Here is a 12434-nt window from a genome sequence, read left to right as displayed (position 1 = left end):
GCCCCTTGGCCCTTCCTGGCCCCTCAAACTCACTCAGAACACTGGCCTCTGCTTGCCAAAGGGGCTGTGCTCGTCCAACTACCTGGCCTTTGCACGTGCAGCTTGCTCTACAGCACCTGTCCTTGTCCTTCGCCCCAGTTGGGAAGATTTCTTTTCCTCAAACGAAAGCTGGTGCACAAATGCAAGAGGCACCGTTCATACTGTGCCCCGCTTCCCTGACACCAAGTCTAAGTTAAACCTGCTTCTTACAGAGACTCAGGGAATGGGTCCTTTCCCTCAGAGTGCTGATCTCCACGTGTAACTACAGAGCCGACAGTGGGCCTCTGAGGAAGGTCTGCCTGCCCTGCTGGGCCCGAGCCCAGTGAGGAAGGAGACCGCATGGGCTCCTCTGTGCTACACCTCCAGCCTCCAGCACCTGTGGGAGAGCCAGGGCGTGGAGCAGACACCCAGGTACGTGTGGAATGAATGAACCAAAGCAGCTGGATACAAAAGGTCCCAAACTGCATGGAACGCCTCACACGAGGCTCTGGCACAGACAAGCACTTGTGGGACAAAGGAGCAGATCAGTGGTTACTGCCTCTGAGACGCAGACGGCGGGCAGAGGAGGCAGGCTGCTTGGCAAGGACCACGAGGAAACATTCCGTGACAGAAACATGGAAATGTTTTCTATGTTGGCCACATGGGCGTATAAATGTATCAAAACATCAAACTGTACACATTAAAATCAGAACCTTTTACGGAAATTACATATTAATAAAACTGACATTAAAAACCAGGGCTTGGCCCTTAAGTGCTCCACAGCCCACACTGTACTTACTTCTGTCCTTGCTGCTTTAGGGAAGAGCCAGCTTCCTAATTAGTTAGCGGCAGGCAGGGGAAGGGGCTTTACCAAAGACCCCTGAAGCAGGTCTAAGACCCGCCCTGGGGGCCGAGAAGCCCAGGCTGAGGCCCTTGAGGCCCGGGCCTGTTTCAACCATGAGGCCAATCTGCAGACGGACTCTCTCCACCCTCGTTCTAAGCCCTGACCCATCAGACAGTGAGGTTCTCGCCTTCCTGGCCTCTGCTGCACTTGGGTAGCCGTGGAGCCCTGTGCTGGGCAGGGGCGCCAAGATGAAGTTGGCAAGGCGGTGAGAGGTATGCGGGAAAGCCTAACTTCCTCGTGGGAGTGGAGAGCTGGAAGCTGGCCTCCCTTTCCCATCTCTCTCTGGAAGTGAGGCAGCTATCTGGGGATGATCAGGGGAGAAGCACTGGGTGAAAAACCAACCAGCCAGGGCTGGCAGATGACAGACCAAAGTGTGCTGGCTTCTGGAGGGCTTCGGTACATAGCTGAGCCAGCCTAGGGCCACCCACTGCCAGATTCGAGAAAAAAATATCCGCTTAAGCCACTGTGAGGGCTGTTATTTGCAGCCAAATGCATTCCGGTCTCCTCCCCCTAAGTCCCTCTGATCCCGGCTGGCTCGGACTAGCCTCCGTTCTTTGCACTGGAAACTGTAGCTCCCACCACAGTGAAAGTGGGCAGCAGACGCCCACCTTGGGGATGCGGCTGATGATGTCGGGGTACTTTCCGGTATTGTCTTCCTGATTTCTGCTGAAGATCTTCACCTCCCCGCCTTCCAGAACATGGATCTGTGCAGTGGGAGGGAAGAGGAAATCAGAGCCTGGTCCACCCCAGGCAGCCCCTCTTTTCTCTCCTGATCCCACCTTCACTGGCAGAAGATTCTGGAAGCTCTGGAGGAGAAACTGGGGCAGAAACCTGAGCAAATTAACTCCTCCGTTCAAACAGCACCTCCCATCGATCTGTGGAAGCCTCGCCACCTTTCTCTTCATCATTCCCATCCTTGCTGTTCCCCAGAAGCTTGAGTGTCTTGCTCGGAATGTTGATGTGTCTGGAATTCTGCTTTTTATTGTTGACTTATTTTAATATAGTCTGCTGTTTATGCAGAGCTACATATGTGCCATCTTACATGTATGTTATCTCAAGAAAGTTATAAAATATGACTTAAACATACATATCTTAAAAATCACTGTCACTTCTATAAATCATTTTATTTATCTTTTCTCAGCACTGAATTTTGAAGCACTATGATGCTAAGTGACCACATCTGCAGCTTGTAACTGTGCGCACTGCGCACGTTCGTCCAGCCCCAGGCCATGGACGCCAGACAGCGCCGACTCCCCACCGGGCCAGAGCCACACAGGCACCCTACAAACCTGGCCGAGGATGTCTCTGGCCCCGGTCGTAGGACACATGCCCGTGTAAGGGCGCTGAGCACTATGCAGGAGCCTCCCAGAATGGCTGTCACAGAACAAGGCCACAAGCAGGGGACGGGCGGAGCCAACATTTCTTGAGCTCCCCCTGCTGAGGGTCAGGAATTTTTTTTGACAATTTTATCAAATAAAATTGACTTTCAGATAAGCCAGTGAGGTGGGTTTTAACATACCCATTGCATGGAGGTAGGAACTAAAGTCTCCTGAGATGTGCAAGGTCGCCCGGGCAGTCCGTGGCCTCGAGCTCCGACTGGCGGCCCCCCGCCCCTGCTCTTTCCCTGTCTGCTGGAGGCGCGGGTCCACCCCCATACCTGTGCCCTCTGCCCATCGTATTTGTACTCGCAGGTGAAAGCTGCCTCCTCGAAGCGTTTCAGGACCTCACTGACACCCCGGGTGGGGTGGGCCAACATGGGTTTCAGGGGGACCCCTGGGAGCAGAGGAGAGGGAGTGGGTTAGGGCGGGTGTGGCACAGACAGCTACTTGCGCCCAGTACTGCTGTCCTGCCCTGCCACGAAGAGCACCCCCAAGTTGGAAGGGCGCTGGGTTTCCGGCCCGGGTCTGCATTCCCAGCCCCCTGCAGCTAGGTGAGGCCACGGGACTAGGCTGTGCACAGGGGCAGGTCACATCCTCACAAGGAGTCCGGCGCCCCCTCTTCTACCAGTCCAGAAAAGACACATGAGCCATCTCTGGTCATGCACATGAGGTCAAGCACCTGGGGAGGACAGAGTGACGGGGCAGGACCCGGGGCCCAGGGGATGCCTGGGGCGCCCTGTGCACACCTGCCTTCCTCTGGGCTGCTCTGTGTGAGAGGTCCTGCCTGGCTGGATCCACCGCCTTTTGGGGTACCTGTGCTACAGCAGCTTCTCCGACACCCTACCTACCACAGACAAGGACTCCGAGGAGGAAAGGGACGGGCTTCAGCACCAGGGGACAGGATTCAATTTGGGTGGAGAGAAGAGGATCCCGCAGGTCCTTAGAGGGGTGCCCCGGAGGGAGGAAGCCAGGCCGGGAGGAGTGGGACGGGAAAGAAGCCAGGAAGCCAGCTCTGCCCACGGAGAAGCTGCAGTCAGACCCTTGAGGGGCTGCTGGGGGCTCGTACCTGGGCTCAGCCTGCAGTGCTCCGGGAGCCGGTCCAGGCCGTGCTCCAGCAGCACAGGGACGATCCGGTCCAGGTCGGGCACCTCGCTGGGGAGAACACGGTGGCAGGTGTCTCAGAACTCAGGCAGCCTGGAAACCACTCGCCGGCTGCCAAGACCCAGTGCGGCCTGTCCCCTCGGCCTTGGGTCTGCCCCCCAACCCCCAGCTCCTCGCCACCCCGCCTCCGGCTGCCTCTGTCACGGTGCCCTCGGCGTCACTGCGCATCATTCCTGCTCCCTTGGTCGAGGCCTGCGGTCCCCCCCGTCATCGTGAGACCAGTGAGTCTCTGGTCAAGGCTACACATTAGAGCCACTCCAGAATGTATTATATGTGTTTCTTCAAGGCCAGGCTCCACCTCCAAAGATGCTGGCTTAACTGCTCTGGGGCCTGACAGTGAGACCCCCACGCACAGGCAGAGTGGAGACTGTGGCCTGGCCCGGGGCTCCGCAGAGTTGCTCCCCGCCCTGTGCCACTCCCGAGGGCCCAGCCCAGAGTGGGTGCCCTGCAGGCATCTGGAGTCACCAGCCCTCTCCACGCCGACACTCCCTGGGCAGTCACTTCTGAGTGGCCAGCCTGGGTTGGCTGCAGCCAGGTCTCCTCAGTGGCTCTCTGCAGCCCTCACCATCACGCCAGGGGTTCCTGGCCCCTCACTGTGCACCAGTCACCAGCCCCTCTGGTTCTTGTGGCCCCCGTGCACAGTCCTGTTTGCAACTCCGAAACCTCTGGGTGCCTGCGGCTCTCACCTGCTGCGGTCTCCCTCCTTGCCTCTCCCTGTCCCCACAGCACTGACCCTTCACTGCTTGCCGCCTCCCTCTTCTGTCACCATCCTTGTGTCCAGTACCAAGCTGGCCTAGTTCACCACTCCATGCTGTCCCCAGCCCGGTGACGGTCACGGTGCCTGCCAGCGGCCGCCAGCCTCTCCCATGTCACCCGCGCGCGCCCCTGGTTCTGAGTCCACCGCCCTTGGGCTCCCCCGGCCCCTCTCGCTCTGCCCGTGACCCCCAGATCTCACCAGAATGTCTGCTTCAGGATCATGCCTTGCTCCTCCAGCCATGTCTTTCTGGCCTCTGCTGTCTTGCCCTTCCCAGCATCCACCACTGCTGGGGGGAATTCTAGGACAAGACCCACCAGAAGAGGCTTTGGGACGGGCTCAACCCCCCTCAGCTAAGCCAGCATCCACAGCGGGTGGCGTGCTGTACAGCAGAGACTGTAAACGAGGCTGCTGGGACACCTTCCTCAGCGGCAAGGTGCCTGGAATGGCAGCAGAAGGCAGAAACCAATGGGGAAGGGACTTCTGGAAAGGAGAAGGGCTGCCCTGGTGAACTCGAGTAGTGGGCTCACCTTGGCCTGGGGGCGTGAGGCTCACAGCCTGGGCGAGGGCGGCCAGCACCGACTGCTCTGCCAGCCCGAGGCGCAGCCGTCCACTCAGGGACCTGGGGAGAGAGCAAGTGAGGGGGGTGGGCTTCTCTGCACCTTCCAGCCTTGCCTGTGCCTCCTCCAGTCTCCCCCCGACGCTTTGTAGACCTCTCCTCGAACCAGAACAATCTTCAGAGCTGGGAGGTGCCAGAAGATCAGAGCCCCACTTAACAGGTAAGGAAGCTGGGGCCAACCAGTAACACCCACACCCACTGGCACTTCCTGGGGCAGAGCTGGGGGCCTGCAGGCATCTCCGCAGCCCTCTGAGAAAACAGGGGGCTCAGGGAAGGCAAGTCAGGGCCAGAGCTGGGTCTGGACCCGGAACAAAGCCTGCCCCCGTGATGCCAAAAGCGTGACGGTCAGGCCTACCCCCAGCACAGGCCTTGCCTGGAGTCAGTAACCTCCCTGTGTCCCCACCTCCCCTTCTGTAAACTTGGGTGAGGATCACAGAGACCCCCTTGCAGAACCACAGGGAGGAACTGATGGGATGGAGCATGTGGCATTGGACACCCAAGAAAAACTCCACAATGTGGGCTGCAATGGTTTTGTCCTGGCAACCATTCGGCCGCCATGCTGTCCAGCACAGGCCTCGGGCAAGGCAGACATCACTCATCAACCCAGGCACTTGAGCTCAGGCCCCTCCTCCAGGCAGACACCGGGAAGAGGTGCTGGTGAGATGAAACCTGTTTCCCTTCTCCCACTCAGGGCCTAGGCCCCTGCTCACCGTCCTCAGAGCAGGGATCCTGGCTGCCAGACCCTCCCTGCTTTCACCTCCCCCCAGCCCATACTCACCTGGCAATGAACCGGGCTTCCGAGTGGCGGCAGGCGACGAAGAGTCCTTTGATGATGTCCATCTTCTTGGCGGTGGACTGAAGAGGTGGGGGAAGAGCAGTGAGTGCTGGGGCTGAAGGGAGGACCCCCTCCTCCTGGCACCCCGAGCTGCCTGGGGGGCTGCTGCCCCTCCCCAAGCCCATGGCCCCGCTGCCAGTGGGAGGGCCAGCTCCCCTTGCGCCCTCCTAGCTCTATTCAGCTAGGTGTGCAGTCTTGACTCCTGTCATGCAGCAGCATATCAAGTGCTAGACTCTCAAGAGGAGACGCCTGGCCTTGAGGGTAGGAGGAAGGCAGCTCTGACCCCACAAGCAGAGCCGAAGCCCCAGAGGGCCTAACCAGGAGCCCTCTGGCCACACACGTGGCCTTAGCCCCAGGCGAAGAGCACAGGGTCTGGGGAGCTGGGGCGAGCCGCCCTGCCCCACTCACAGCGCTGCCGGTGAGCCGGCCGATGTCCCGGAACTTGGAGAAGACCCCGGAGGCGGACAGCACGGGCGGCGGCAGCATGAGTCTCTGAGTGCTGCGGCTGTTCTCGGCCACCAGCCCCAGGTCGCCCTTCTCAGCGGCCTCGGCCCTGACGGCCTCCAGCTGCCGACCTAGCGGGGTGGGGGCGGAGAGGCTGGCGGTGAGGGGCGGGGAGCCGGGCTGTGCGTCTCCCTGCTCTGGGGCCTGGGTGTTTTCTCCTGCTGCGCGTGCTGCGGTGAGCCCCCGACATCCCCGTGCCTAGCGCTCACCCACTTGAATCAGCTCATTAACTGCTGCCCTCCAATTACGTCAGGTGTAAGAGCCTGGACATTCACATGGAGACAGGTAAGCAGATGGACAAATGTGTCTACACTGGGAGAGATGTCCAGGGTGTTGTCTTCGGTGCATAGACGGGATTTGAAGCTGGGGTGGGATGAGATCACCAAGGGGCAAGTGTAGACAGAAGGTGGCCGAGGGACCCTCTGCCTGTCCCCTAGTTGGTCAGTAACACCGCCTGGCAGTGACCTATAGCCCTTTGATTTTTGGGAGTTACTCTTTCTGAAGTCCACTGATTTAAACACCGAGTGTGTGCTGGCCTTATTGCCCAGACCGGGTCCCATGGGCGCCCCTTGCCAGGTGAGCAGGCGGCTGGAGGCGGACACTTGACCCACTGCAGCAGGTCTGGCCCGCAGTTCTCACACCCTAAGAAATGGGGAGCGGGCAGCTGCAATGCGGATTCCCCTGCCCGGCAAGGCTACGGAGCTCAGGCCGTCCCTGCACTGGGGCTCCCACCCTCGGTACGTGAGCGCTAAGGCACTCAGGGTCTCCCCTCTTCCGTCTGAGGAAAAGCAGAGATGGTATAACCCCCAGCACAGCCGCTCCAACGCCCCGACTCTAACGTGTACATCAAGCTAAGGGAAAGTAACTGATGGCGGCATGTTCCAGTGCTGGGCCACTGCGCGGGGAGACTCCGGAGGACACCTGAAGTGAGGTGCAAGAGCGTGAGCGCCCACGAGCTGAGGGCGAAGGCCTTGGCCCTGCGGCGTCGCTGAGCAGGGAACGAGCATGGGCAGCTGCCCACTCTCAACTTCTTGGCATGTGAGAAATAAATCCTCCTCTGATTAGCCGGCGTCTGGGCTGTCTGTTACTTGCACCTCAGTACCCCAAGGGCTGCAGTTTGCAGGGGGTCTGGGGTGAGGTCAGAGCCTCCTTGAGCGGGTGGAGAATTCTGCGTCCCACCCCCTCTGGCTCGTGACTCTACCGCTCTCCGCTATCCACCGCCATCAACTCTCCTTGGTCACTCTGTCGTCCCATGGCCCCCTGCTTCCTTATGTGCTGGCGCTCCCCAAGGCTTGACCCCAAGCCCCCACCCCTCCTCCTCCCCGAATGCCCCCTCCTGGACAAATGAGAACCCACCTGCCATCTTCCCTCCCAAGCTGACAACCCCACACCTCGGTCTCTGATCCAGACCTACGGAACTTCAGACCCATGTATCTCTCCAGTCCTGGGAGGCCCCCCATAGAAAGGCGGCTCGCACCTGGTCCCAGGCTGAAATCCACTGCCCCTGACTGTGCCTGCCCAGCCCAGTGTCCCGTCCGGTGGTGGTTCCACCACTGAGTCATCCAGTAGGACCCCCAGGGCATTCTCTGCAACATCTCCGTCCCCCAAGCCTGAAGCTTCTGGTCCCCCATCTCTGCTCCCTATAGCCCTGGCCCCAGCTTCTCCTCTGCCTGGACCTCCACCCCAGCCTCCTCTCTGGACTCCTGGCTTCCTGTCCATCCTCCACACAAGCCCAGAACTGGCCTTTCTCCTCACCTGCTCGTGATCCTTCTGTGTGGTTCCGATACCCTCACAATAAACACCAAGCACCGGAGGTCCTTGGTGGGCAGGCAGGGCCGCCCCCCTCACCAGCCTCCCCATAAGCCCTGGGGGCTCAGCCCCTGCAGGCCACTAGCCCTGCCCACCGTTCTTTCCTCTTCTCCCCTAGGACCCCCAGGCTCTACTGCCTCCCTCAGCCCCACCCCCAAGTCCCACTCTCTGCCAGCAACACCTTTCCGTGATCCCTCTTCTCCCTCCCCAGGGCCCGTCCACGCACCCCCATGCTCCTGACCTGACCCCCTGCCTCCCACACCCTGCTGATCTGCCCTGGGGTGATCTCTCCGATCCTCCCAACCTCCCCACTGTCTTCCCTGGGCCCCCCTCCTGTAGTAAGCTCCACTGCAGCCCCTCTTACCCGTGGCCTGGGCCACTGCCTTGAGAAGGACACCGTCACCGACGCCAAGCTCCAGGCCCTGCTGGGGCGGCCCAAGGCGGTTGAGGCTGAGGTAGAGGATGGGAAGGAGGTCTGGAGGTGACAGGGCCACCACGGAGCGCAGCAAGTTGCTCAGCGTCTCCACCATACGGAGCCTGCAGGAGGCGACAGGGGGTGACCACCTGATGCTCCAGGGTCAAAGTGGGGGCGGGGGCAAATAAAAGGAACCCGGGAAAGGAGAAGCAGAAGGGACTCAGCTCCCTCCCAGGCGCGCGCCCTGAGCCACGGGCACAATCAGACTGCTGGGGGGGTGGGAGAGTAACTGTTTGACTGTAAGGATGAAGAAAACAGTGATGGCATCTACAGAGGGACAGCGGTGAATGCACAGAGCATTTTCCAGAGGCAGGGTGCTGGCTTTAAGTGCTCTAATTCACAGAATTCCCACAGTCCCCCGTGAGGCAGAAACCAGTATTCCCATTTTACAGATGAGGAAACCGAGGCACCGAAAGATTAAGTAACTTGCCGAAGGTCAGAGAGCTAGTATCAGCTGAGATGCAAACCAAGGTCGTCTGCTGGAGGCCCTGTGCTCTGAGCCTGAGTGGTGCTGCCACGGAAAGTGAAACGTCTCTGCCACACATCTGTGTTTGACAAAAGGGCAGCTCGGCTTTCTTACAGAGGAAGCCCGCTTAACAAATGGAGGGATGAGAGACATATGATAGCCCCACTGAGCAGACACCACAGACGTAACTATTTCGGGCAAGCCCCACCACCAGATGAGACAGTGGGTGGAATGGCACCCACCCAAACCCGAGGGGCCTCAGCAAGAGACCTCACTTGCAAACAGGGTCTTAGCAGGTGTAATAAGGTAGGGAAGGACCGAGATGAGACCACCCTGGATTCAGGGGGCCTTGAATCCGTTAAGAATGCCCTTACAGAACACAGAAGGGCACACACAGAAGGCAGCACTGTGCGGATGGAGGCAGAGACTACTGGAGTGACGGGTCCACAAGCCAAGAACACTGGCACCCAACAGGACGTGAGGGAGAGGCGTGGGCCAGGCCCCTCAGAGCCTCCAGAAGGGGCCAACCCTGCCCACACCCGGATTCCCAACTGCTGGTCTCCAGGACTGTGAGAGAACACATTTCTGTTGTTTTAAGTCACCTAGTTGGTAGTTATTTGTTTCAGCAGCCCCCGAAAGCTACTAGTGAGCAGAAGTGTGAGGAGAAATAGGATCCTGATGGACTCAAAGTGAATCCCACAAGATGCCTGCTAATACAAAGGGAAAATGGCAACTGTAGAGTGGAGATGCCAGGACACAGCCCCAAAGCCATGTAACCAGGACCCACGCTGACCAGAGCACGCGCCCCCCAGAGGATGCAGTGAGACAACATCGCTTCCGTGCCCTGCCCTTCCTGACGGAGAACGCAGCACCTGGATCAATTCCTCAGGCAATATCAGACAAACTCCAGTTGATAGTCTACAAAATCACTGGACTCATCAGGAAAGACGAAGAAAGACTGAAGAACTGTCCGGAATGAAGGGGATGAAGAAGACAGGACAACTGACAGCACTGGGCAGGTGGGTCCCGGACGGTCCCGGCCCAGTGAAGAGGACACAAGTGGGGACTCGGCAAACACAGAGGAAGGGGCAGCTTACATAACAGCACACACTGACATCGGTGTCCTGGTTTCAGTAACTACCCTAAGTTGGCATGAGATGTTGACTCTAGGGGAAGCTGGTCAGGGGTATGTGAGGGCTGTACCATTTCTACAAGTCTTCTTCTGTAAGTTTGAACGTATTTCAAAAGAGTTTTAAAAAAGTGGAAAACCCTCCAAATTTGGACAATCACTTGCAGCTCTTTTTCAGGGGTTTCTGACAGTCTCTCCTGAAACTAAACACCAGCCATGCTTCCATGTCACAGCTCAGAGCAAATTTGAGACGTACAAGCATCACCTTAACCATGAGGCCACTCAGCAAATCAGGCCACCTGCCCAGGCACACAGCCAGGAAGTGGCAGAGTTGGGCTCACCCCGTCCCCAAAAAAGGCTTTGGCTAACCTCGCCCTCACTCTGCAGCTGCCACAGGCTGGTGCTTGAGCCCCTCAGCCCAGCATTCAAGGCCCTTCCTGCGCCCTCTGTGCCCTGTAATTCCATTGCAGGGTTTATGCCCAGAGGTTTCCCTGATGTCCATGAAGGCACATATGTTTAAGAATGCAGTGTGGAAACAGCCTGAATGCTCCACTAATGTTAGAGAAGAGGAAAATGACATGTTCTTATGAAAATGAAGGAACTCTACAGAGCAGTTAAAACAAGCTTTGACCTGCTTAAAGGTAAAGAGAGACCTTCTGGAAGCAATGCTGACAGTACCAGTAGGTAGCAGAATGAGGTGGGCCCCATGATAACAGATATAAACCAAAGGCACAGGGGAGTGGGTGGGGGACAGGAAGAGGAGGGCCAGTCGGGCAGCCCTGTGCCCCGGGGCATCGCTGGGAGTGGAGTGGGGTTCTCACTATAACCAAGACCTGCGTTTCCTCACTAACGCTGAGAAACGTCAGCCAGGCTGCGGTTACTTCTGATCACTTGGTGTAAGTCAAGTTTCTGCCATCAGGGGGAGGCTCTCCCCACCCCAGGAATCTGGACTCACCCTGCCTGGCTCCGACCAACAGAAATGAGGGCATGGGCCCCTGGCCTCAAGAGGACCCACAGCCACCCCCAGGCCCACACACGTGTGGGTGAAGCTACGAGGGGAGAGGCTGAAAGGATGAGGAGCTCGAGGCGCAGCACCCGCTGGGAAGGACCCCAGCCAGAAGAGACCCCGCCCAAGCAGTCCTGGTCATTACCGAGCAGAAACCTCCTCTATCTTCTCAAACGTCCGGGCCACGGCCATATAAGGGACCCTGGGGGAGGGAAAAAGATACAAGAGCAACATGTACAGCCCAGCTATCCCCCATCCACCTGCTCCCACAGTTTCAATGCTGCTGGATCCCCACAACAAGGAGGGGAGAAATGAGACAGTTTCCTCCAGGTGAGGCCTCTGGCGACAGGGACAAAGTAAGACAGTCTGGGGAGGAAGGAGCCTCACTTCTGGCCTGGCTCCCAGCAGGCATCTTCGACGGGATGGTAGTTGTTCTTGGCAGGATTGTAGCTGGGTGGGTCCAGGGGTCTGAGGAGGCACAAGGGAGATTAGATTGGGTAGATGCACGGGTCACAGGAAGCCACTCCTCCAACTAGTACTTACTGAGCACCTACCACGTGCCCATTTGGGTCTAGGCACATGGGCACAGAAGTAAATGAAAACAAAGTTTGCTACCCCGGAGCTCACACACTAAGGGGAGGAAAAAGACAAACAAAAGACATATAGACAAATAAACAATTTTGGATATTAAAAAATATTTCATAAAGCAAAATAAAACCAAGTTGAGGGTGAGGGGAGCAGCATGGGAGGTGCAGGTTGGGGAAGGCCTGAGAGGCAGAATGACCTGAGGGGTCAGCAGAGTGGGCATCAGGGAGAAGAGTACTCGAAGAAGGAGGGACAGCAGGTGCAAAGGCCCTGAGGTAGAGACACACTTCACATGTTCAGGGAGTAGTAGAGAAGGCATCAGGCGGCTGAAGACAGGCAGCCTGATCTGAATGTTTTTAGTGTCCACTCCAAGGGGCCAAGGACATCCCACCCAGGCCGCTCAGCCAACCTTTGCCTCCCTGGGTGGAACAGCAGGAGGAAAGGTACAGCCACTGGGTGTCACAACGTGTCCGGCGCTGTGCTAAGAACACTACATCAATTAGCCATCAGTGCTACAGGCAGGGACTCTTCTCACCGTTTCCCAAATGAGGCAGTTGGGGCACAGAGTGGGTAAGCAGCTCTCACACAGTCACACAGCTAGTACACTAGCACGGCTCCAGAGACTCTGTGTCATAAATGCCTCTAGAGATGCCTTACCCTGTCACACTGCCCCTTAGAGCCACCGCAGTCCAGACACTGAAGTCACCCTCATTTGGGGTCAAATCCCTGTTCCACCACTGATCAGCTGTGTCATCCTAAGGAAGAGACTTCCCTCTCTAAACCCCAGGGT

General features: G+C 58.1%; 1 protein-coding gene across 5 annotated transcripts in view; it reads right to left on the bottom strand.

Annotated features, from left to right (window-relative positions):
- LIG1 (DNA ligase 1) overlaps window positions 1-12434 on the bottom strand; it is a 39065-nt gene that overhangs the window by 9592 nt on the left and 17039 nt on the right. For all 5 annotated transcript variants that reach the window (XM_057493354.1, XM_036885446.2, XM_057493356.1 and 2 more), the window contains exons 10-19: window positions 11447-11527; window positions 11205-11261; window positions 8348-8520; window positions 6079-6245; window positions 5614-5690; window positions 4747-4838; window positions 4418-4517; window positions 3368-3453; window positions 2580-2695; window positions 1531-1626 (exon numbers count right to left, since the gene is read on the bottom strand). In XM_057493354.1, coding sequence (XP_057349337.1) covers window positions 1531-1626; window positions 2580-2695; window positions 3368-3453; window positions 4418-4517; window positions 4747-4838; window positions 5614-5690; window positions 6079-6245; window positions 8348-8520; window positions 11205-11261; window positions 11447-11527 — 1045 coding nt within the window. The remainder of the gene's footprint in view (window positions 1-1530; window positions 1627-2579; window positions 2696-3367; window positions 3454-4417; window positions 4518-4746; window positions 4839-5613; window positions 5691-6078; window positions 6246-8347; window positions 8521-11204; window positions 11262-11446; window positions 11528-12434) is intronic.

The sequence above is a fragment of the Manis pentadactyla genome, chromosome 15 (assembly GCF_030020395.1).
Source record: "Manis pentadactyla isolate mManPen7 chromosome 15, mManPen7.hap1, whole genome shotgun sequence".
Lineage (NCBI taxonomy): Eukaryota > Metazoa > Chordata > Mammalia > Pholidota > Manidae > Manis > Manis pentadactyla.
Note: the sequence above shows the minus strand (reverse complement) of the source record. Positions and strands in the feature narration are given on the sequence as shown.